The sequence below is a fragment of the Caloenas nicobarica genome, chromosome 20 (assembly GCF_036013445.1).
Source record: "Caloenas nicobarica isolate bCalNic1 chromosome 20, bCalNic1.hap1, whole genome shotgun sequence".
Classification (NCBI taxonomy): domain Eukaryota; kingdom Metazoa; phylum Chordata; class Aves; order Columbiformes; family Columbidae; genus Caloenas; species Caloenas nicobarica.
Window position 1 is genome coordinate 2,432,730 of NC_088264.1, and position 23,674 is coordinate 2,456,403.

At 42.7% G+C, this 23,674-nt stretch overlaps 1 protein-coding gene across 3 annotated transcripts in view; it reads right to left on the reverse strand.

Moving 5' to 3' along the window:
* Positions 1-8,861: 8,861 nt before the first annotated feature.
* Positions 8,862-23,674, reverse strand: part of HMCN1 (hemicentin 1) — a 195,873-nt gene continuing 181,060 nt past the window's right edge. For 2 of the 3 annotated variants that reach the window (XM_065649133.1, XM_065649132.1), the window contains exons 93-107: positions 23,170-23,340; positions 22,663-22,812; positions 22,211-22,348; positions 21,769-21,890; positions 20,100-20,337; positions 18,687-18,749; positions 17,701-17,820; positions 17,321-17,455; positions 16,809-16,922; positions 16,370-16,495; positions 15,450-15,578; positions 12,508-12,858; positions 11,745-11,864; positions 11,109-11,235; positions 8,862-10,251 (exon numbers count right to left, since the gene is read on the reverse strand). In XM_065649133.1, coding sequence (XP_065505205.1) covers positions 9,885-10,251; positions 11,109-11,235; positions 11,745-11,864; positions 12,508-12,858; positions 15,450-15,578; positions 16,370-16,495; positions 16,809-16,922; positions 17,321-17,455; positions 17,701-17,820; positions 18,687-18,749; positions 20,100-20,337; positions 21,769-21,890; positions 22,211-22,348; positions 22,663-22,812; positions 23,170-23,340 — 2,471 coding nt within the window. In that variant the 3' untranslated portion in view covers positions 8,862-9,884. The remainder of the gene's footprint in view (positions 10,252-11,108; positions 11,236-11,744; positions 11,865-12,507; positions 12,859-15,449; positions 15,579-16,369; positions 16,496-16,808; positions 16,923-17,320; positions 17,456-17,700; positions 17,821-18,686; positions 18,750-20,099; positions 20,338-21,768; positions 21,891-22,210; positions 22,349-22,662; positions 22,813-23,169; positions 23,341-23,674) is intronic. The other variant, XM_065649134.1, reaches the window with a different exon arrangement.

Sequence of the window (23,674 nt, forward strand, 5' to 3'; positions counted from 1 at the left end):
GGCGATGGCCCTAACATTTAATTTTAGTCCCTTTTCTGCTGGGAGTAGCTGCAGCTTTGGTGGCTGAGAGGACCTGGGGTGAGGAGGGGAGAACTCAGTTGTTCCTCTGAACCTTGTCCTTCCCCTCTGTGCTTCACTTACTGTATTTTTTTTCTTGCTAACCATGAAATTTAAGCAAATTTTGATGAGATTAAGAGTAAGAAAAGCCATGGGTACCACGGTAGTTGTGCAAAATAAGGCACGTAGCATCTGCAGCTTTCTGTTTCGCATGAAATCAGAAGGAATGTTTGATTATACTATTGTTGGAGGTGCTACTGTTAGGGCATCTTGATCGCAGTACAACGCTGTCTTTTAATCCAGTTTTGGAACCAAAGCTAAATTTAAACTTGTATCATCTTAGTGACAAAAATGCTAGACTCTGATATTACACATTAATATCTTTTTGAAAAGCCAGGATAATACAATATAATTTAAATGCAGCTTTTCCAGTTCATGTATTGTGTAGCAAAATCACACTGCTACATAGTAAAGAGTGAGAAAGTGTTTCTGTTAGTCCCTTCATGTAACTGTTGAATGAAAGGAAATACTCCTATTGGCACAGCTGTAAAATAAGGTTATAGAATCATTCTTTGAAGTCCCTTCCAACCTTATATTTGCTTGCGAAAGCAGTTTAATTCACTAGTTTCTTTGCTGTCCCACTTAATCTATGAGTAATCACTTGGAAAATGAAGATGTCCATAGACCATGATAAATATCTGTAGTTTTTTCTCCCTTTCTCTTTTTCCTTCTGGGTTTTGGTTTTTTTTTTTTCAGTGAACGTCATGCATGTTCACCCTCTGGGACCTTTGCCTTCTGCCAGGACAGTAGTTTGCTTGTGATTCATATGTGAACTTCAGAAAATATGGACACTTAGTGATGATGTCAGGAATATGATGTTACTTCCATCCTTTAAACTTTTTACATTTATGTGATCCCTGTGTCTGGAGTGATATTAAAGAGCGTTGCAAATACCATTTATTTGGAGCGATTACTCTTTCACAAGACTGTTTGGCAGATTGCAGGGTTTTACCAGATGTTCTGATTTACAAGTAAATCTTATAAAGTAAACTTATTTCAAATAGGAGCAAAACAGCTTAAAAAAATCCCACTGCATAATAGGTAAATGTAATAAAATGTATTCTTTACTGACAAAATCTACCTATGGAAAACTGGAGTAGAAAATTCCCTGAATAACTGTCATATCAATCCTGCTACTGCCAGCAAAGCTGACAATTTTTATAATGTGTTTGATTTTTTTTTTTTGTGTTGCAGAACATCAGATTTAATCTAAAAAATATTAACGAATGTCTTCTGATAACATCTAGCAAGAGAAGAGATCTTTTTCCATCGCTGTGATAATTCAGGTAATAGCAATGATTATTTGTTCTCATCAAAGTCTCTCCAAAGCCATCTACAACTTTCTTGGGTGATAGGGCCAAATTCAGGATGTGATACTGTGGGTGAAGTTGTATGATAACTAACAAACAAGGAAACAAGAATACATTGCATGTTTTGCATGCAATGCTTTTTTCAGATATCAGTGGGAAGTGTTTTCCATCTCTGTGCGAGAACATTAACTCTCATTTAGCTGGTGATCCTCAGTAATATCTCGGTTCCTTTTGAAATGCAGCCATAACAAGGCATTGTGTGTGGTGTATTTCTGCAATTGTATTTTCCTGCCTAATGTGTAATATATAGGGTTTGATCTTTGAACATCATCCTGGTCTTTGGGGGAGTATCTCCAACTGATCAACTTTGTTAGCAACTTCAGTCCTATATTTGCCCTCTACCTTTTAGATCATCTGCTAATAATCACCTCACCCTGGTCATTAATAAAAATATATAACCAACTCTTGCAAAATTCCATAGAATCGTAGAGTAGTTTGGGTTGAAGGGCCCTTCCCAACTCCCCCAGTGCCCCCCCTGCCATGAGCAGGGACATCTGCACCAGCTCAGGTTGCTCAGAGCCCCGTCCAGCCTGGCCTGGGATGTCTCCAGGAATGGTTCAGCCACCACCTCTCTGGCCAACCTGGGCCAGGCTCTCACCACCTTCATAGGGAAGAATTTCTTCCTTATATCTAATCTAAATCTCTCTTCTTTCAGTTTAAAGCCATCACTCCTTGTCCTGTCACTATCTGCATCACGGGGTTTGGTGTACTGTCAGTGGACAAATATCGGTGCATCATTTATATCTGAGACTGTGACCCAGAGGAACCCGCTGCCCTTTCCCAAGGAGCGCTTTGCAGATCAGGTCTTAAAATCCATGCACACACATCTTGCGTGTTTTCTGTCTGTAGTGGAATGGAGTTTATCTGGACTTTAGATACAGAGTTTGCAAAACTTTAAAAAAGAAAACCAATTAAATAACGAACTCTTTCATGGGGGAAATAATTACAAAAGTGCTGTTTACACTGGAAGATGTTTAATACATTCCAAAACTATTTTTTTAGATAACTACTACAGGAAAAATATGTTAGACTCCTTTCCTGTAGTTAAGAATTTCACCATCTTTGCTGTCTTTTATCTCCAATGACGTCCTAACAGAGGAGCGCTCTGGAGAAAGATTTGAAGGAGCGAAGTGAAGAGCTTCTGTGTGTGCACGAGGGGAATTGTGCCAAGTACAAAGGGCAATTTGAGAAGAAGAGCAAAAGTATTTGAAAGTCTAGCAAGGCTGTTTCTTGACAGTGAAGAAAGACTGTAGAGAACTTGAAAGCAAAGAAGTAGCAGCTTATATTATTAGGCTAAGGTAAAGATCTTTGCAGTGGTGATTATTAATAGAATTATTTGGAGAGAGGGGGATTTGCTGTGGGAGAAAAGGTAATTGCCATTATTGAGAGATGGCTGGAAAGTCCGGATGCTCAGGCATATAAAGCTTGTGCTGTAATAGTCATTACAGCTTTTAAGGTATAGAGATGGCTGTACTGTTATGATATTTAAGAAAAAATTCAGACCAAATGTGTAATTCGAAGGTGTTGTCCGGGTCGCATATCTGAGTATCAAAAGCACTTGTAGAAAGAAGCAAAGGCTGGCAGAAAAGCCGGTGAAGAGGCAGTTTTGGTTTTGCCAGGTTGAATATCTATCTGGGAGTATCAGAGAGGCTGAGAATTATTCTAGCTAGAGGAAAAAAGGTGTGGGTTTTTCTCAGCTTAGCTAAGTGGTCAGAGGTCTTTGTCAAGTGCTGTCCATGTTTGCAGCTGAAACAGTCCATCTTCCACTTTCAGGACTGTCTTTGCTGGAAAACTAGCAAAGTGCCAGACCGTGGCACTAAAGGGGTCGTGTTAAGGATGGAATAAATTGATTTAGAGATGGATAGTGACGAGCTGTGTAATAGGGCTCCAAGTAAAACTTGTTGAAGTTAGTACAGCGTGTATTACGAAGTGTTACGCAAGTGAAATGTCCAGAGACAGCCAGTTGTCACTCATAAAAATACTTGTAAAATCTTACTGATGGCTAATCTTTTCAAGTGTTTCTAGATCATCAAAATGTATCTGATTTTTAGAATGACTGGTTTAGATTGAAGTTTCAGGCTGGTGATCCAGTGACTGTTATTTCCTATTAATTATTTTCTAGCACACAAAGTGGGAGCAAAGCCAGTGCTATGTGATTTATTTAGGTAATCAGCAGGGCTTTATTAATAAACAATGACTAGCCCAGCAAAGGCTGAACTTCACTGCCAAACCTGACTGCCCAAGTAACAACTTCTCAAAGAGTTATTATAGTTCTCAGCAAAATGCAGGCTGTTTTTCCTAGCTGCTCTGAAGATGCTCATTTTCATGCTGCGGCGATTAATTTAGCAATATATCTTTTTTGTTCTGTTTATCATTTTCAAATCTCTACCACGAAAATTTGTTTTACATCAGCTATAAGTAAAACTTTTGCTATTGTTCTTAGTATCTGTTCAGAACTGTTTGTATGATTAAGAGAGATTTCGATTAGATGGGGTGTCCAATTTGAAGATGATCTGGGGTTTTTAGCGAGCTTGTGACTGGGTTCGATTTGGTGTGACTTCGGTAATCACTGATGGCTCTTTGCTTGTGTACAGTAAAGCTACTACACATGATAAATATCCCATGTTAAAACCTTTCTGTGCATTTCTGTTGGTGAACAAAAACCACTTCTGTGCTACAGCCTCATCTATTAAAGGACAACATCGTTTATGCATCCAAAATCTTTTCAAAACATGAGCTGCGAAATGTTAGCGGTAATATTTTGGCAAAGGCTTTGCAGGGTTACACCCAGTTTGAGGTTCTCTATCAGTCTCTGCATCACTGAGAGCATTTCAGAGGAACCAGTAAGCAAACCACAAATATTCTCTTCCAGTCAAGGCCAGGCCTCAGAAAAGGAACCTGACCTGTGCGGCTGGTAAATATGTGAAGATCTGTGAGCTAATTCTGTTAGCAGACGATGATCAGGAAGGCTGAATAAACTTGATGTAATCTCAGTTATTTACAAGGCTTGTATTCAGAGTCCCGTTCCTTTAAGCAGAAGAGGAATTGAGGAGGCAATAGTTTTGCCGCAGATTTGAACACCTTTTCAGCCTATCTGCTATTTGTAAGCGCTCTGGTGTTAAAGATTTGTCCACAGGACATTTATGCAGAAACAGCACTGTTCTGGTGCCAGAGTGCTTTGCCCTCTCCGGTTTATCACTAAGGCTCTTGTAGTCCCTTCAGCATGTGGTTTTAATGTTGTTTTCTCATGGTGTTTTTGCTGCTTCACTTCCAGTCACTCGCATGGTTGCATTTTCCTCTTCAGGTGGGGAGAAGTCCTGTTCGTTTGCTGCTTTCAGAGAGGAGCTGGGACACTTGCATCTGTGGCATTTAGGAATTCATTATTCTCCCAATTTTTCCATCCTCACTCTGTAGATCTACAGCATCGGATGCTAGAGGCAAGCTGTCTAAATGTCTGTGATGGCTGTGGGGGGAACTGGGATGTCGCGTGGAACTTGGCTGTGTTTATGCACCGCTGCGCTTGCTGGGGATGGCAGAACTAGGGCCACTGACAGGATTCTTCTCTTCAGGGATCCTGGATGGTTTTTCCCAAGCCCAGACCAGATAAGTTGGGTTTTTTGAAGCTTTTACATACAAATTTATTTAAGTATTTGCCAGTGGCTGTGCTGTATTTTTTGTAGCAAGAGAGTTTGCCCTTGCTTTAATTATGGGCTAGATCATATCTCTACAGTCCAGATTTTTTGGTACGCCTTGGGTGTCCTCTACAAGAGGCTTCCTTGAGAGAATTCCTGTGGTCCAGGCAGAAGAAGGGCTGGACTCTGCTTTGTCCTGCTGCTTGGTAAGCTAGTTAAAGGTTTGGCGGGTTGCTGGTCTCAGTGCATCGCCAGCTGAACCCCTCAGAATTCCAGGTAACTGCACATCAGATTTACCGATTCCACAGGCAGCGTACACATTTTTTTTGTTGTGGTTTTTTTTTTTTTAAATCATGCTTGAGAGAGATTCTACTTACGATGTGTACTCTTGACCTGTATGTGAACTAGTCTATAACTTTAAATGGGCTGAGAAGTTATTAATAAGAAAGCCACTTATTTAAGCTATCAAGAACAAGAGCTCTGCAGTCCTTACTTTTGTGTCCTAGCTTGTTACGTTTTAAGAAAGATAATGTTATTTCCTATACCTTTTTTTTTTTTTGCTTCTTACACGTTTTATCCAAGAAATTATCTCAACCCTGTTCTCAGTCCCAAAATGGCCACAGTTTTATAATCCTCACATACAGTGAAAAATTAGCTGACGTTATCTTTCCGTCAGGTTGTCTTCTCCTTCCCCAGCAATGTAAAGATCAGCTGTGTGAGTGCCGACTTGAAATTCCCGGGTACCTCACAGCAATATTTGAGGAGCTGCTGCTGCCAGAGTGGAAGGATTATTTATGTGGTTGTCTCCTGCCCCTTCTCCTGAGAGAAATGCAGGGCCAGCAGCAATGGTGGGTAAGATCGGTTACATTCACCATTACTGCAGATAGCCATCGTGCTTTGAAAATGTACGTATCTTTTTCCCTTTGGGTCTAAATACATCTGTTGTGCGATCTGTGATATGTTGGCAAGGAAAGTGTTTTTATTATCTGGGACAAATTCAGAAGAGAGAAGAAGGTAGATTTGTGGATTGTGGATGCCATGTACTCGCTCACTGAAGTAATACAAGTAGTGTCCTTTTGTTCTTCTTGTACATGTTCTTTTTTTCTTGTCTTTTGGTATGTGGCTTGCTTTAGACGGTGCCAGTATTTTCATGGGCAGTACGGAGGTGCGCTGCTGCAGCTTGTTGTGAGGTTCAGATATCAGTTGTTCCAGGCCTACAATTTCTTCCCAGCCTGCTCATGTGTGTATGTCCTGTGTGCCAGCAACCTCCTGCTGTCCCAGAGCCTGACCTGAGGAGGTACCTGTGGCTCAGCTGTACAGGAAAAGCTCCTCTGGTTTTCTCTCGAAGGGAGGTGGGTCCCCCCCGTCATCACAACCTGCAGCAATCACACACAGCATTCTGAACCTCTGCTCTGAAATCTGTTTTATCGCTTGATGGTGTTTCTGATGGCCCCAACATTTGGGTATGCATAAATAATAATTCAAACCTTTGCGTAAAAGGTTTAAGAGCACTTCTTTTTATCCATGTGCCTTTATCTGTAGGCAGGTATTCTTTGTTTCCTTTTCTAATACCAAATTTATCAAACCAGAAGAATCAGCGCTGCCACCAGTGGTAGGCTGAAGATGCAGAATAGCTGAACTGAGTGATCTGAAAAGCGATTGGAGTTGTGTTAACTGTGTGCAGACATGCAGATGTGTTTATAAAAGTCTGCTGCCAGTGAGGAGTTATTACATTTAACATTATTCCCAGGGCGTGGCTGGATGCACTGGGCAGGGATGTTAAGTTTGTTGGTGCGATGCTGCTGGATGTATCCCAGCCCTGGTTACCTCTGGCCCTCTCTGGTGTTTTTTTGTGTTTCAGCTCACACCCAGAGCTACCCGGAGAATCAAAAAGTTTGTCCAGGGACGGAAAGGACAAAGTCATTTGCTAAGGGTGTTTTTAGCTCATATGGAGCGGCAGCAAAGTGAGTACATGCAGGAGTGGCCACCATCTCTGATTTCCCAGCAATAAATACGGCTGTGCTTGAGAAAGTCATTGAGTGCAACATGAATGAATACTGGTGTAGAGGGCGTTCTAAATTTCCACACTTGGGTGTTTGGTTTGTCATTGTGGGGCTGTATCGTTGAAGGTGACACCCATTTGGTTTGTGCCGAATCAGAAATCTCAGAAGCAGAGGTTGAAGCCCAGAAGGCTGGAGAAGCCTTCATCTGCCCCCGGCTTTCCGCAGAAACAACGCGCCAGGCCTGCCCAGCAGCCCTCGCCCGTCGGTGTGTTTGTTGGTCACAGCATCTCGGCAGGGACGAGGTTAAACAGAATTGTGCCAGACATCTCTCCCATGCATCGCTCGGGTGGGGTGATTAATTGTGACCGGTTTGGTGCTGGTGCCGTGTCCCCCCCGCACCGTCCTGCGTGGCCCCTTCTCCACCCGTGTGGGCAACTGCGGGGCGGGCGCTTGGATTCCAGCCTCATAAGCTAATCCGTGGGTTTCAAAGGTCAAAGTTTTTATTGGCAGCAGCTTCAGATGTGAGCAGCCAGAACTAGAAACGCCTCTGAAGGCAAAGGGTGCCAGAGCTCCCACTTGCACCCTGAGAGCAGCGTCCTGCCCGTAATTGCCATGACGGACGCTTTACTCATTATCTTCTGCTTGGTGTAGCATCCACTGTCTGGATCTTACTTGGCAAGGGGACGTTGATCTGTCGAGCACTGCTACTCCTGCCATTTCTGAGCATCGTTCTCGTCTGAGAACTAACTTAACCTGCAGTGCCACGTGCTCTGCACTGCTCCATTGCTGTACCCATTGCATAGCTTTTAACACTGCACAAACAAGAATCCAGTGGAATTTCTGTCTCAAGGGATTGGCAAACTAGATTATGTGTGGAAGGAATTGTGCTCTTTTTTTTTTTTTTTTTTTTTGAAAATTGCTGAATTTTAGCATGTCGTTTCCTTTAGGTTTTAATAAACAAAGATTGTTTGTAGGAGGAAAAGCAGGTCCGGTTGTGCCCGGCAGAGGCTCAGCCGTAACAGGGCGTTTTCCTGGAACACACGAACATGTAGTCAGTACCTAACGCATTCACCTGGCGCCCCACGGTGTGCTGCTGGAATGTCACACGCTGTCACACTTAAACTGCCAGTATGTATAAATTAGTCCCTGTAATGTATAAAACACATTTGCCATCTTTCATAGGGTATGTTTAATCTCGGTAGTGTATTTAATTAAATGTTGTGATGTTTGTACCGAGGTACAGCCTGGGAGCAGAGGAGGTAGCCAGTGTCACAGGAGCTGTTTCAGGAGCAGAGTTGGGAAGAAATTCTGCGTTACATCCACGGGAATCAAACGAGGCTTGTACAACACGGCAGTGGCGCAGGCACCAGGTAGGACTGACACATTAACTGTGTGTTCAGCACATCTCTGACCTGTCCCAGAGCAATTGCTCTCGCTGGGACCTCTTTTTTTTGTTTCTAAGCTTTATTTGTTGTGGTGGTCGTGTTTGGCCCATTACTTGCATCCCAGTCACGCAACACGGCACCTGTGAGTCCGTAGTTCAGCCCCTGTGCTCTGTTGACATCTCTTCCTCACTTTGACTGGAAACAGCAGAACTTGCACAGTGACCATTGGTAATTTCTAGCGGGCTCTCATCTTAATGCCCTTCCATGATTTTTCTTTCTTTTTTTTTTAATAAGTATTGAAATGATAGTTACTTATTTCATGTCTGGCAATGATTGATAAAACTCACAGCAATCTCAAAGGCAATGGGAACCTTTATTTTGATTATTTTCAATGTATTGACATTGTTCTTTTATGCAAACTTAACTGTAAAACACTCTTGAGATACCGCATAGAAAATACACATTGGAAAAAACATATATACACTTTCATAAAAATAGAATACATCTTGGCAAAATTACTTGTGTACAGTGTATTGACATTATTGAACCAAACTTACATCATCTTTGGAGAAAAATGTTCCATTTGCATAAAAACCCACAACATTTTAACTGGCTGAGTTGGGAGTACTGAAGTGGATATGGTTTTGAGCTAAATAAATGGCTATACCAGAATGTCAGAGTAAAACAAAAAGTTACAAAATACCTGCTGTATAAAGTAGAAGTAGCCATGTTGTTTTTTCTTCCAAAAACCAGTGACATCTCTTAAACTTGCACTGAAATCAAATGTACCAGTTCCAAGTTGTCCTGTAGATTCTGTAGCTGAAAACAAACTTTAATATCATTTATTTCAGCACACAACGTAGTATATTACAGCCCTAATTCTATCAGGTATTTGATAAGTAAAAAAAAAAAAAAAATCTAAGAGATATAAAATTGTTAAACACTTAGCAAACTTTAAAATATGTAGACCACTTGACATTGTCTTTTTTTTTTCTTCTGGTTAGGCTTTTGTTTCGTTGCTTTCAACAGAAGCTGTTCCTTGCTTACTGCTTCGACTGCAAACTTCAGCTCATACTTTGATTTTTTTTTTTTTTTTTTTTTTTTTTCCCCCCTGCTGGTTTTCAGCACAAACTGTGGCAAATGACTACTCCAGTGTAATAAATAAAGCAAGTGGTAACAGGTTCCTCAAAGGCACGGGCTTCCCTATTGACTTGGGATAATGGAAGTGGACAGGCAGCCTCGGGGAAGGAGGGACGACAAACGGAGCGTAGCACCATTTTCAAGTGTCGTGGTTCACAACTGTGCCGCGGGCAGGAGCGGCAATTCCCACCGGCATGTACAAATGTGGTTAAAATACGTGTCCGGTGGTGTGGGTGTTCAATAGGGGTAGGCCGACACAGCGATATAGACAATGAATGTTGTCCGATACTCGATATTTCCCTCGACGCCGTAGGACAGGGCTCTGACGGCCATGCGGTACGTCTGCGGCTCTCGCAGCGGGCGCGTGGTGAACACGACGCCTTTCAGGTTCTCGTCTCTCAGGGCAAACGGCAGCACCGGGTCCTCGTCTGCCATGGAGAACGTCGTCCTGGGGTGCATGACTTGGTCGTGCGTGTAGGCGACCAGCCGGATTAAATCCTGCCCGGCGGCGATGCCGAAGGGGAGGGAGAGGAGTTTGTATTCCAAGGCGTAGGTGCTCAGGTCGCATTCCAAGTCGTTGGCCGGGCAGTTTTTCAGGCAGAACCTGGGAATAAGCAGAGCACGTTAGCTCAGGCACAAGGCATAATGGCCCAAGTACTGCCGTAGGTCTCAAAGGATAAATTCTTCCCCTGTTGTGTACTTTACATTTTGATTTAAAGATAATATGCTCATGCACTCCTTATCCATTGTCCCTTTAAAGGTGCAGCCCAGTTGAATGTCCATTTTTCCCTCAACAGGATCATCTCAGGAAGTGTCAAGAGGTAAAGATATTGAATACAGTATTTGTTGTTGAAGTCTATGATGTTTTTTAGTGACCTTGCTCTTAAACATTAGAGTTGGAAAGGCTGGTTTAAAATGTACTACGTTTTAATGTACTCCATTATGTGCCCGTAATGGGCAGCTCCATTTGCAGCGTCTGCGTGTTAGATCATAAAATAAAGAATTTGGAATGAATAAGGGGGAAGTAAATTTTATTTCTATTAAAAAGAGTCAGAGTAGGAGGTATCTGAGAGCTCTGCTGGTCAATACTAACAGGGGTCAGAGAATATGATCCATTTCAACTTGTCATTCCAGTTCAGTTTGATGACAAAAGATGGTTTCTGACTATGAAACAAGCTATTTCATTGAGTATACTAAAAGATAAAAGTAACTTAAATGTTTTTTCCCAAAACAGCAAAATAGATTAAGTTAAAAATAACAAGAGTTACATGAACTGTAGCACTATTTTCATAACTAAAAGAATATTTTAAATGCTTTGAAACTGCTGGCAAGTTAGTCACGAAACTCCAAAGGTAGCCCCGTAAGTGCCAAATGACACTGAACGAGCAGAAAGAATCTGATGGATACAGGTTGAGGATCTGAGCTTGGGGTGGGTGAGAAGGGGCTGAAAATAAAACATACCCAGAAAGCGGCTCTCGCTGGTAGTTTGGTGGACAAGGTGTGTCTATGCACTGGTAGCTTCCTCTCATGTTGAAACACATCTGGTTTGGTCCACAGTTAATATTCTGTTCCAGGCACTCATCAATATCTGAAGGTAAAAAAAAGAGAAATAATCAATTGCTGGTACTCAGATGAATTTAACATTAATATTTAGCTGGGTCAGGGAAGGCTGAGCAGACTGCACAGACACCTCTGCCCTCAGTGAGATCTTTCAGAATCCGTTCTTGCTGTTTGAGATGCTGGAGCCGGGAGTTCCAATAATGTGCATTTGTGTTTGGTGGCTTTTTATTACTGTGCAAGATGGTGTATTGTGACAGAATTGCCCTACGGCCACGATCCAACATAAACCATAGTCATCAACAGAGTCTAATTAGTTGTATGTTTGTTTTAATCGGAAAATCCGATAGTATCTTTGTTTGACAGAAGTGGGTTAAGGATTATATTGGGTTTGATCCTAGAGCTCCTGTGGACTCGTCTGGAGTTAAATGTGTCGTAACATCACATGAGGAAACTTCAGAGAATAAGCAGTTGCAATTGCCTGCAATTAGGTAGCGTTTTATGAAGTGTTAAAATGTTAAATATAAAATATCTCCGTACCTTGGCAGGTTTTGCCGTTGGGCGTAAGGCGATAACCAGCCGGACAAGCGCACTGGTATGTGCCCGGGGTGTTCCTGCACTCGTGCTGACAGGTGTCTCTGCTCTCGCATTCATCGATGTCTGCGGGAAGAAACAGGAACACGGACACCTCAGGATTATTTGAACCTGGTACCGAGCAAGGTAGTTTTCGTCCTATTTACATACAAGCACATGGCCAAAGCTGGTGGAAGGTGTGTGGATCCTCTGTCAATAAATGCTCTTTTTTTTTTAATCTCAACTACAGAAGTACCAGACCACTTTCCGTAAAATTTTCAAAGCAGACTAGTGTAATTTAGACACAGCTCATATTTAATTATAATTCCTTTTGAAATATCTGCTTAATTCAGGACAGCAATAGAGACTCAGGTTAGTCTCGTGCAAGATTTAAGACTCACATGGTTAAAACACTGGAACAAAGTCTTTGCTTCCCCTCCATTTGTCTGATTTACAGGGGTTGCATTAGATAAAAATGCAAACACAAAAGGGAAACAGATGTGACCGTAGAAATTTAGTAAGTTGTTGTTAAATCGTGGACAAGTGCCACTAGGGTATAGACTAAGGAGAGGCACGTAGCTCATTTTAATTTACTATTACTGAGTATTTATGAGAGTAATATGAAAACAAAACACAGCATGACAAACCCTCAGCCCCTGGTATATGTGAAACAGTAACCTAAGAATAAGGACCAGAAGAAGAGAATTGCAGAGATAGGACTGACATTTACCTACACATCTGTCATTTCTTGCCTCATAGCCTTCAGGACAAATTTCTCTAATGTTCCTTCTCGTCCTGGAGAAAGGAATTCTGCTGTTCCTATACTCCGAGAAGGAGCTGTAGAGATTTGAGGAGTGCCTGTAATATTGTTGAGGTTGATAGTTGTCTCTCAGAGGGGAGAACTGAGCATAGTTATAGCTATTGTAATAGGCGCCGGAATTTGGCAATCTCTCCAGTCCAGCGCAAGATTTCCCGTCACCTAATAAATGTTGTCCGGGCGGACAGACACACGCGAAGCTGCCGGGGGTGTTGGTGCATCGAAATGCACAGGGTTTAGGCACTTGGTCACATTCATTAATGTCTGCTCAGGTGCCATGGTCCAGAGCAACAAACCATGTGGAAAGGAGAAAAAACAAACAAACAACAACACGTAACTATACGTATAGATACATGGATACACTTACCTGCATCTGTGGAACAAACTGGAGGGATAAAAGTGAGATCTCGAAGGCAGGAACATACAGCGAACACAATGCCAAGCGGGCAGGTTATTCTATCCTTATTTTTGTTTTCCTAAGGAATGCCCTTTTTTTTTTTTAAAACTTAGTTTGTATTTAAGTTGTAATCCAAAGTAATTTGGCTCACCCTAGCAGCAAATATCCATCCTTATGTCAAAAGGTATGGTATGGTAAAGGGGTTAAGGGTATAGCATGGTGAGCATCCTTCACTCAAAATAAACGCACTTGGCGTGCTCTTGGCTACCGCAGGAGCCAGCCTTCCCCCACAAGTCTCTCTGGCACTACCAGAAAGAAATTCTTGAAAATTTTCATCAAGTTACCTCCGGCCCAGCTGAAAATTTGACATATATGGTATTCCTTTTAAAATTTACAGTCATTCTTTACTAGAAAGAGACAGACTTGCTAATTCCAAACAGGAATGTGCAACTGGGCAATAAATAACCTGATATTAAGATACATAACAATGCATCTACAATTGACATATATTGCAAACTTTTTTTTTACTAGAACTTAAAGATGACTTTATTTAAAGATGGTGACTCAATAAGGGTTTAATTATATTATATTAGTGGAAAGTATATATTTTTAAATTATTTTTGTAAGAATGTCATTAAGGAACATTACTACAGTTTCATTTTGGTCCCCCCTTAACATATTATTTTTTGTAGTTTCTAACCCTCTGAGACAAGCAATGTATCGTAATGGTATTTTAAAAGTAATACTGTTTAGAAACATAATAGGTTGCATTTTTATTAACTAGTTAATGCTTTGTATATTTTGAAGAATTTTGGGAGCTATTAATAAAATGTTTGAGAGTCAGAAATCCAAGAGTAAGTATTGCAGTATTTTTCACATTATTTCAGGAACATGTAACTGAAACTTCACGTATCAGTTGAACTATCATTAGTGTAATATCATCAGGTGTTATAAACAAGACAACTTCATTTTTAATACGGCAACAGCTCCCATGACTTCTATGTTTCTGCTCCTTGCGTTTATAGCACAGCAATCGCAATGTGAAATTACTTTGAAACTAAAATAGCAAAATTTTCAGACTTCAACTTGAAGAACAATCTTTTATATTAAATTTAGCCTTGCATGTGCTAGATGCTAAAATGTATTATAAACCTATTTGATAATGCCCTTCCATCTATGATGTGGCACAGTGAGATCCAACATCCTTCACAGAAATATTGTAATTCAGTTAAATGGGCATGAACAAATCTACAGCTGTTGTGATGACAAAGAAGGACCTTCTCCCCATCCAACAGACAGGGAATTACGGCACAGAGGACTTTTCACAGGCTAAAAGTGGCCACTTAGGAGCGAAGGTTAATTCTTCTGTCCTTACTGTTCAAGTCTTCCCTGTGTTCACTGGAAACATTACCAATAAAATCTGGATTTTATTAACACACTTGAACTCATATCTTTTTTGCATCTATATTTTAAATACACTTCTAAGCAGATAGAAATTCAAAGGTACATAAAGGTCACACTTTAATTTCAGAGGGAGATTCCAGTGGGCCTTGGTCAGAAAACAGCTTTAGGGCATCTGCCAGTGGTTTGTGAAAATCTGTAGTCCTAAACTTTATCTAGCTTATTACTATCAGAAATGTAAATGGCTTTAATATATGTTAAGGAGCCTGGGATTAATTTTATTTCACTAGAGGCAGCTGGTGGAAGTCAAGTCTTGGTCTACGGCCAAACCACTTTTTCCTGCAATTTAATCTCTTTCAAAATATTTAACATTCCTGGCTTTTGAAAGGAAAAAAAATCCTCTTCTCCAAAGCAGCTCTTTATCACTTAGGAAAGCTGATCTTGTAGAAGTCATCACAGAGGAATGCTGCTCTGATAGGATCCAGGAGGGCAGCTTCCCTGCATGTCACAGACCAACAGCCGTAAATTGTTATTATCAGGGTGGGTCAACTATTATATTTTAAGTAGTCCACATAAATACAGAAAGGGTGAAGCTAAATGATCCCAGTGCCATCCCGAGGTCTGTGACACGCCAGGGGGAGTGTTTTACACATTAAACTTGCTCTCCGTGTCAGAGCTATGAGAGCATCCTTCAAACGCTGCTTGTGTGCACCTGGGAGGGAGCGCTGCAGGTTTTAGTGACTACGGACAAACCTCATCTCGTTTTTATAAACTGAGCCTCTTGTGGAGTGGTAGCTTCCCACATCCACCCACCAGTGCACTACGACCCTCGTACGCTTTGTTTTCAAAGTACGGACCTATAACAATCTCTGGTTTGAATAGTTTTGTTTTGAACGGGATGCCTTGTTTCAAATGGGTAATTTTTGAACTGGAGAGCACATTTGTCTGTTTAGCATAGTCTTCACGTGGGATGGCATCACTGGATATGTTACGGCAGAGCGCCCAGCCAAAAGCGGCAGCAGCAAACACGTGACACGGCTGCGATTTGCCTGCTTACCCACGCAAGGTCTTCCCACTCCCTGGGAGCGGTATCCCCGCGGACACACGCAGCGGTAACTCCCTCGCGCGTTCTCACAGATCTGGTTATAGCGGCACTGGTGGGTTCCATCCCGGCATTCGTCAATGTCTGCGCGCAACAAGGCAAGAGAAAGTCGTCAGATTTTTCTGGAAGCTTCTTACAGCTTTAAACTTCCTAATGTAGAAGGAATGTGGTTAAACCCCAAGTGGATTTGGCCTTAGCTGGTGCCATGCTTAGGGATTACTCTCTAACGCTTTGTGTTACAAACCACAGCCTGTGTTTCACAAGCTGAAAGCAGATTTTGAGCAGAATCACAGGTACATTTTTCAACCATATTGCATTTATACACGCTTATTCTATTAATTTTCAAAACCTTTCATCGAGGTTTCCAATTTGATCGGCGAGTCTCCAAAGAGACATAAACCATCTACCTGTCATATCCCATCACAAAAAAAAGAACCTGGTAGTGTATGGGACATTGGTCATGATTCAAAGTAGCCATGGCAAGCGCAAGGAGCCGCGATCCTGATTCGGAGCTCCCGAGACAAATTCTTAAAGCTTCCACACATGTGGCAGAACATTTCAATGAACCATTTCTAGATTTCAAGGTGACAACACAGAAAAGATGCTGAGGAGAACATTACTGTTCTTTCTTAAAAGCAACAGTAAACGAGAGGGGGCAAGGATAAATCTATTATTTTAATTTCAAAAAAGTTACATACATATGTTCCCATAAGCGAAGAAAAGTCAGTGCCTTAATACGTGCAAATCTTAATAACTGGAGATTGACTGCCTCATAGGTTTTTATTTTGTATGTGTTTGTTCGTTTGTTGTTTTTCTTTTAATTCATTGTTGCTGTGCTTCCCATCACCCTACAGTACGTGAACACTTCTACTCACCAACACAAGTTCCATTTTCTGCTTTGGTCATTCCACTGGGACACAGATCAATGCACTTATAGCCACCGCGGGTGTTCTTGCAAAGCTGATCAGGCCTGCACACGTTCTGCCTGCACTCATTTACATCTGATTTGAAAAAAAAAAAAAAAAGGCAAGAACGGAAATGAACAGACTTCTTATGCTCAGTGTCTAAAAAGCAGAATAATCCAGCTGTAATTATGTCTATGTGCATTTGAGTGCATTTCATGCGCATTATTCCATCAGCCCAGTTCCCGCTCCCTCTGACTTGCAGTACTGCTTTACAAACAAATTTTAAAAGAGACCATCTCTAGCAGGACTTTCATTCATAAAGGTTTCAGTTGACAAATCTAGGAAAAAATAAAACGTTGAACTATGTCCATTGTAAAATGGGAAGGAACGTTCAGAACCGCACTCGTACCCAAGCATTTTCTGCCCTTCAGCTGGTACCCGGGATCGCAGCCGCAGTGGAAGCTCCCGATGGTGTTGAAGCAGCGCTGGTGGCAGGGGCTGGACTCCTGGCATTCGTTAACATCTGTTGAACGACACAAATCCTTGACGCCAACGCCGTGAGTCACCTTAGCGTCAGTTACCTGAACAGTGTGCGGTTAAGTCAACGTTCTGGATGCTGAGGTCTGTTCAGAAGTGTTTACTTCTCTCACTTCTTTGTAAAAGAAAATGCACGTGGGACACAAGCATGTTAGGTTATCACCTCAGAGGATTTGAAATTTATCTCTAAAGATGCAAAAAGCAAAAGGTTTAAAAAGCAAAACAAGCAATCTCAAACCCCACAACCTTTCTTGTTAGGTTAATAATGAAAATTTACAGACACCGTAGTTGGAGATGCATCTTTTGAAAAGTTACTTTCAATCGTGCGAGAGGCAGCGTTTAGTTTCTGAAAGCGAACACCAGAGCCCGGAGACGTGTCCGTACCTTGGCAGCTGAAGCCCTCCGCGGTCCTGCGGAAGCCGTTCCCGCAGCGCAGCACGCAGCGGTACGAGCCCACGACGTTCTCGCAGTCCTGGCCGGCGCGGCAGCTGTGGCCGCCTAACGCACACTCGTCAATGTCTGTAATCAAAAACGAGCTGCAAACCTCGCCGTGTACAGAGTTAAACACAGATCGAGCAGTGTCCTGAGCATGATCAACTATGAAACACTTGATTAAAAATATACTCAGATAGGAAATAATTAGAATACCGCCAATAAATTATATACATACATACATACATATTATATCTATATTACGTTTCCCTTGCGATTTAAGTGCCGTGGGGCTTTTTGCATCCAGGCTGCCCCAGCGGTGCTGCTCTTACCCTGGCAGGTCCTGCCGTCGGCGGCGATGGCGAGGCCTTCGGGGCAGGAGCAGTGGTAAGAGCCCATGGTGTTGTGGCAGGTGTGGGAACAAGGGTTTGGCACGGCACATTCGTCTTCATCTGGAACAAGAAATGTTTGAAACCCCAGTGAGGCTTCACGAGGTTTTACAAGAAACCACAGCGTTCTCCGCTCTGGTTTTCACGGTTACCCAACCCGCAGTACCGCGACCCGCTGGAGCCCGCGTTAGCTCCGCAGGATGGGGGCACCGCCGCCATAACCAGCGTTTGAGACAATCTGTTCCACGGAATCTCTTTACGACAGAGCAGATGGGTTTCAGGGTCAGACTTAAGACTTCCTAGAGAGATGTGCAAAGATTACTACATGTTCCACATTAAGGTTTTAGATTCAGATTGTTTTACAGATGATACTGCAAGTAGAAAATTGTTTTAGTTGTCTTATTTTCAGTTTTCCTGGTTTTAAACCTTTTGGATGGTGTAGTGTTTGTTTCATGTATGATTAATTTATAAGCTCTCAAAGGGCAATGCAGTAAGTCCACAAAAGTGTTTCAGATGATCGTTCCCAGCCTGGAGAAGAGGAGGCTCTGGGGAAACCTTATTGCGGCCTTTCCATATGTGAAGAGGGTTTACAAGAAGATGGAGAGACTTTACAAGAGATGGAGGGTCTGTAGAGGCCAGGGCAAGGGGTAAAAAATTTAAACTAAAATAGGGGAGATTTAGATTGGAAATAAAGAATAAATCGTTTACATTGAGGGTGCTGAGGCGCTGGAACACGTCACCCAGAGAGGTGGTGGCTGAACCATCCCTGGAGACATCCCAGGCCAGGCTGGACGGGGCTCTGAGCAACCGGAGCTGGTGCGGATGTCCCTGCTCAGGGCAGGGGGGGCACTGGGGGAGCTTTAAGGTCCCCTCCAGCCCAACCCACTCCACAAGTCTGTGGTCACACAGGACCCTCGTCACATCATTACCTGAACAGTACGGCCCAGTTGAGTCCAGTTGAAACCCAGCAGGACACTGGTTGCTGCGATCTCCTGATGGTAAAGGGAGCACATGTTACTTGTCGATAAAATGTGGCCAAGTTATTACTTCAAAAAACCCTTTAGCATTAAGAATTGCAGCCCAGCTGTTTATAAAAGATTTATTATACTTGGACACTAAAATAGAAACTTTTAAAATCCAGACTGGAGTGGTTGTTCTGCTTGGGCACTAGAAGTCAGTAGTAAACGGGTTTTGCTGGTTTGAAAAACATTCAAGAGGTGGGGGGTTCCCCCAGAGTGACTGCAAGTTGCATCCCAGCCTAACACATCCTGCAAAGTCCCTCCATAAAGTTTTCATTATTAAAAGAATACAGAGCATTCGGTTTGACTTCACCTAAAAGGAGGGAAATAAACCCAAACCAAACGAATCACCATGTCATAGACTGTGGGAAGTCACTGTTGAACACAAGTGTGAACTGTAACCGACAACTCAGGCAGAGGCTGCTCACAGACCACACGTATTTTGCTGCTTGAAAATTCATTCAATAAAGACGACATTTTTAAAAAGCAGTATATTAATTGTTGGAGGAAATAAATCCAAGTTCAGTAAAGGCTTGGCCAGATGAAAGCATAGGCATAACTTGATCTGGAGACTTCCTTTTATCAGACCTCTTTTAAAAAGGAAAATAAAAATATCTTCTTTGGTTTTCAAATTGCACAATGAGTTCATAGTCCGGCCAGTGGGGAAATCGTTTTACTTCATTTAGAGTGTTATTGAAAAAAAAGACTGAGATGGGCAATCCCGCTGATTCATTTACTTTCAAACCGGAGTTATTTCATTTGAAACGTGATGTTAAGCCTTACTGTGAAAAAACAAAAAGCCCAAACAGTAACAGAACCTGAATGTTCTTCCCCCTTATTATTCGTTACTTACATTTATGTGGTTTTTGCTGTGAGAAGAAAATACACAATCCTTTTTCATAATAGATATGCAAAACCAAACCTAAACATAAAAACCCACCCACACTTGACCGCCCCCCCCAAAAGCAACAGGAGTTTCATTGTAGAGATGAAAGGTACACGCAAGAAAATGGAGAAATATTTTAGGGTGACCGTCTGAAGCTACCGGTGACACTATTAGCAGTGTCAGCAAGCACAGCCGTACGTCATCCGTGAGAACTACCGGCGAAGAGTAAGTGCAAACTGCAACAGCTTTTACACATCAGGCTGCGGGCGCATGAACAGGACGTGCAGGTCCCAGGATCTACAATAAAGTTACCGAAGTTCCACAGCATCGCCTCTTTCAAGGCCATGACCAGCTTTTGAGAATATAGGTAATGAATTCTAGGGAGCCAGGATATTATTTCTCCGTTGGTTTCTTTTTGTGAAAGATTAGAACAATACCTTTTGCGATGGAAGCGTGGATCTGAAAAGCCACACTGTCTTCCAGCGGGTCGTACTGTGTTGTGATGGAGGCGGCGTGGAGCGTTTCCACCAAGAACGGCATCTTCCCTTTGCTGGGGTCGTAGGTGATGCTGTGGTTCCACGTGTAGGGAACGCTGACTCCATCGACAGCGAAGAGACGAGTGGAATGGGCGTAGAGCTGCCCCGGCCCGGTCTGAACGTAATCTTCTGTGTAATCCTGGAACAGCGAGATGCGGCGTCAGCCCCCGCGTACGGCCAGCCCCACCGCGGGTTTGCATTTAAACGTGTCCTGAGAAAGGCGGGTTTATTTAACAGCTGAACAAATCATATTTCACACAGCACAGGCCTTTTCACTTTTAGCTTCTGAATCTTAACAGCACCTGGCGTATTACATTCAAGAAGAAACAGGTACTGAGGGCCTTGATGATGGGGGCAGAGCATTTCCAAAGAAACTTGAAAATGAGCTTATTGACAAATAGCAGTCTTTTGAGGTCTACATTTTTTTTTTGGTATCCTAAGTCAGATGCCAACAACGTGTGCTAAATAAACAATCAGTAAAGAAAAATTCTGCCACTGAAAAAAAGGTATAAATATTGGACATGCTACATATTGCAGTGTATCAAAATATCAAGAACTTCGTGTATATTTATTGTAATGTGGGATTAATATATTAAAGCATATTTACCGGTGACTTACCACTATCTAATCACCACCTTTATAAAAACAACTATAAAGATTGTCCTTTCACAGTAAAACCAATGCTCAAGAACCTTGTTTTACACCAAAACTTTAATACTACGCATTATATTAAGCAAATTGTTTTTCATGGCTTACACTAAACCAAAAAGGTAGACAACCAGTTTGTTCGAGCTCCGTTTTTCTCTCAGGAGTCCCCGGTCGGTGACAGCAGCTCTCGCTGGGACGGCTCCTAGAAAGAGCAGGCACGGCCGCTCGGCAGCGCGACAATGACCTGATGCCTTTTACTGTCACACCAGCTGCCCTCTCTAATCATTCCTGAAAAAGCTCACAGAGGAGTGTCCTCCTTTGAAAAAAACAAATTCTGGAAAATATTTCGGATGGCTTGTATCATAGGACTGTTCGTCCTAATAGACACCTCCACAAGGCAGGGTTTTGATGCTGTAGCCGAGACGGGAGCACGTCACTAACAACAGCACAACGATAAAACATGAAACACCCTGCCATGCAATCTGATTCAGAATCTGTTCATCCCATCTTTGCAACTGGATCAGCCACAGGAATGTTTCTCTGCCAGACCGCGTATAATTGTAGCTGCAAAGAAATCATCAGTAATATTGATGTCTCATAGCATCAAAGAGGTGGTGTCACCTCAGGGAAGCCAGGCAGGCTAAAGATCCATTAAAAGCAGCTCCTGACCTGTGATAACCAGCCCCAAAGATGCTTTTCAATCCCACCTGCCAACACCTTAAGCTCTGCAGTGACCAATACAACCTTCCTGATGGCAACTTTTAGTTTTCAAAGGCAACATTAGCACCTGTCAATAAAACCAGGCGTCGAATAAGTTCCCTACAGTAAAACAGTGTTCAGGACTTGGTGTCTACTGCTTCAACACAGCTGAGAGCAGAGGTACGTACGGATGAGAAGGGGGCGGTATCTCGCGCGGCTTTACCTTCACGTTAACGTCCGCTGCCGACGGGAGCTGCAGCACGTGGCCGCTCACAACAACGTCCAGCAGCAAAGCTCCGTCCGCGTCCAGGCCCCGGGCCACGTGAGTCACGCGCAGAATCTCACCTGGGGATTTTAAGAGCACGTCGATTTAGAAAGCATCCGAAGCAGAGACTCACGTTAGCTACACGGTATCTGAGTTGGGATCCCGACCAGTTATTTTATACTGTCATACGATGTACCATGCCTGTAGTACAAACATTATATGTCTCAAATTACAGCTCCATAAGCTGTATTTAAGCCTCGGAAAGCCATAGTCAGTGTGAAAATACAGGTGTAAGACAAGGATCAAACTTCAGCAACAGTTGTGAGCTTTTTTTAAAGAAACGTAGTGCCTATCAAGCTTATCAGAAACAGAAAGAGATGGTATATCACAGGTAACTCACCGGTCGCAAACTCCACTTGAGTTTCTCTCTTGAACACGGCATCGGTGAGCGTGAACCCGTTCATGGCTTCTCCAATTTCCTTTGCAGTTGTCCAATAAACTGGGCTGAGTATGGAAACGAGCTTTCTCATCGCGGGACCTGAAAGAAATGGGACAGAACATCTGAGAGCTTTTTCCTAGCGTCATGCGACCCACATCAGCAGGAGTTGAATACAGAGACCTAAAACGAGCGTAACCCTTCCGATTTAGAAAAAAAAAATGGTATATTCAGAGGAACCATTTCACAAATACTGATGTACTAGGAAGGAATATATTGAAGATTCCTTTTTCTCTCTCTATGAAAAGTTTAGATCAGTTTCTTCAGTGACACTTAATGAAATGGTGAAAACTGACATTACCCAGAATTCAGCCTGGCTCAAGGAAAAACGTGTTAAAAAGTAAAAAAAAGCCTACCAAGGCTCCGAGGGACGTTTGTAATCTTTGCTTGTATTACTCTAGTTTCAGAGTCAGGGCTGTCTGTGACTGTGGCATTCAGGAAAACAATTCCAAATTCAACATCGTTCATGTTTCCAGTGATGCTGCCTTTGGCACGGGAAGGCCCACCTGCGCAGGGGAGGGAAGGGAGAGAACAACATGTGAAAACCGCTGTCTGATCCTTTAAGGGAGGGCAAATTCAGAAATATTGTCCAGTATTTTAAGAAGGAAATTTCTGCACATATTACTCCATTATTTGCGAGAGTAAAACTCACAGCCTGCAAATAACGGGATGCTGCGTATACGTGATCTGAGATACGTGCGCAAGAACATGGGAATCACCTCTGTCTGAAAGGCAGTGATTGTTTACCAGCATACTCTAGTGTGATGCAACAGGTGAACAGAAAATTATCCAGCTGAAGTTGCTGGGGAGATTTAAGCCAAAATAAAAAGAAAAATACAAGAAACGGGAGGGAGTTGACTCACCAGGACAGGCTTGGGTGTTACACTTGGATATCTGGGAGGCGTCTCCAGCACAAGGACGGCCACGGTGTAGCGGGGCTGGGCTGCTGCACAGGCGCGTTCGGGTCTGCTCGCCTCCTCCACAAGACGCTGAGCAGCGGCTCCACGCTTGCCACTGCCCCCAGTTCCCATCCACTGAAGAAAGAAAGAAGGAAGATAGAGGCTTTTCATTTCAATATGTTTCGGGCTGCGTCAGTGGTGTCATTCCATCTTGATGGGACCGATGTGACAGAGAAAAGAAACAGCTGAAAGGATGACAAAAGCACTTGATGGGCAGGTGTGAACACTTTTCCTCAGAAACACGCCACCTTGAAAATGTTGTGTATCGGCTGTACTGAAGTATGGAGGCTCCTCCAGGGCATGTTTCTAATAAAATCGTTGAGGTGGTGGCTGAACCATCCCTGGAGACACCCCAGGCCCGGCTGGACGGGGCTCTGAGCAACCGGAGCTGGTGCAGATGGCCCTGCTC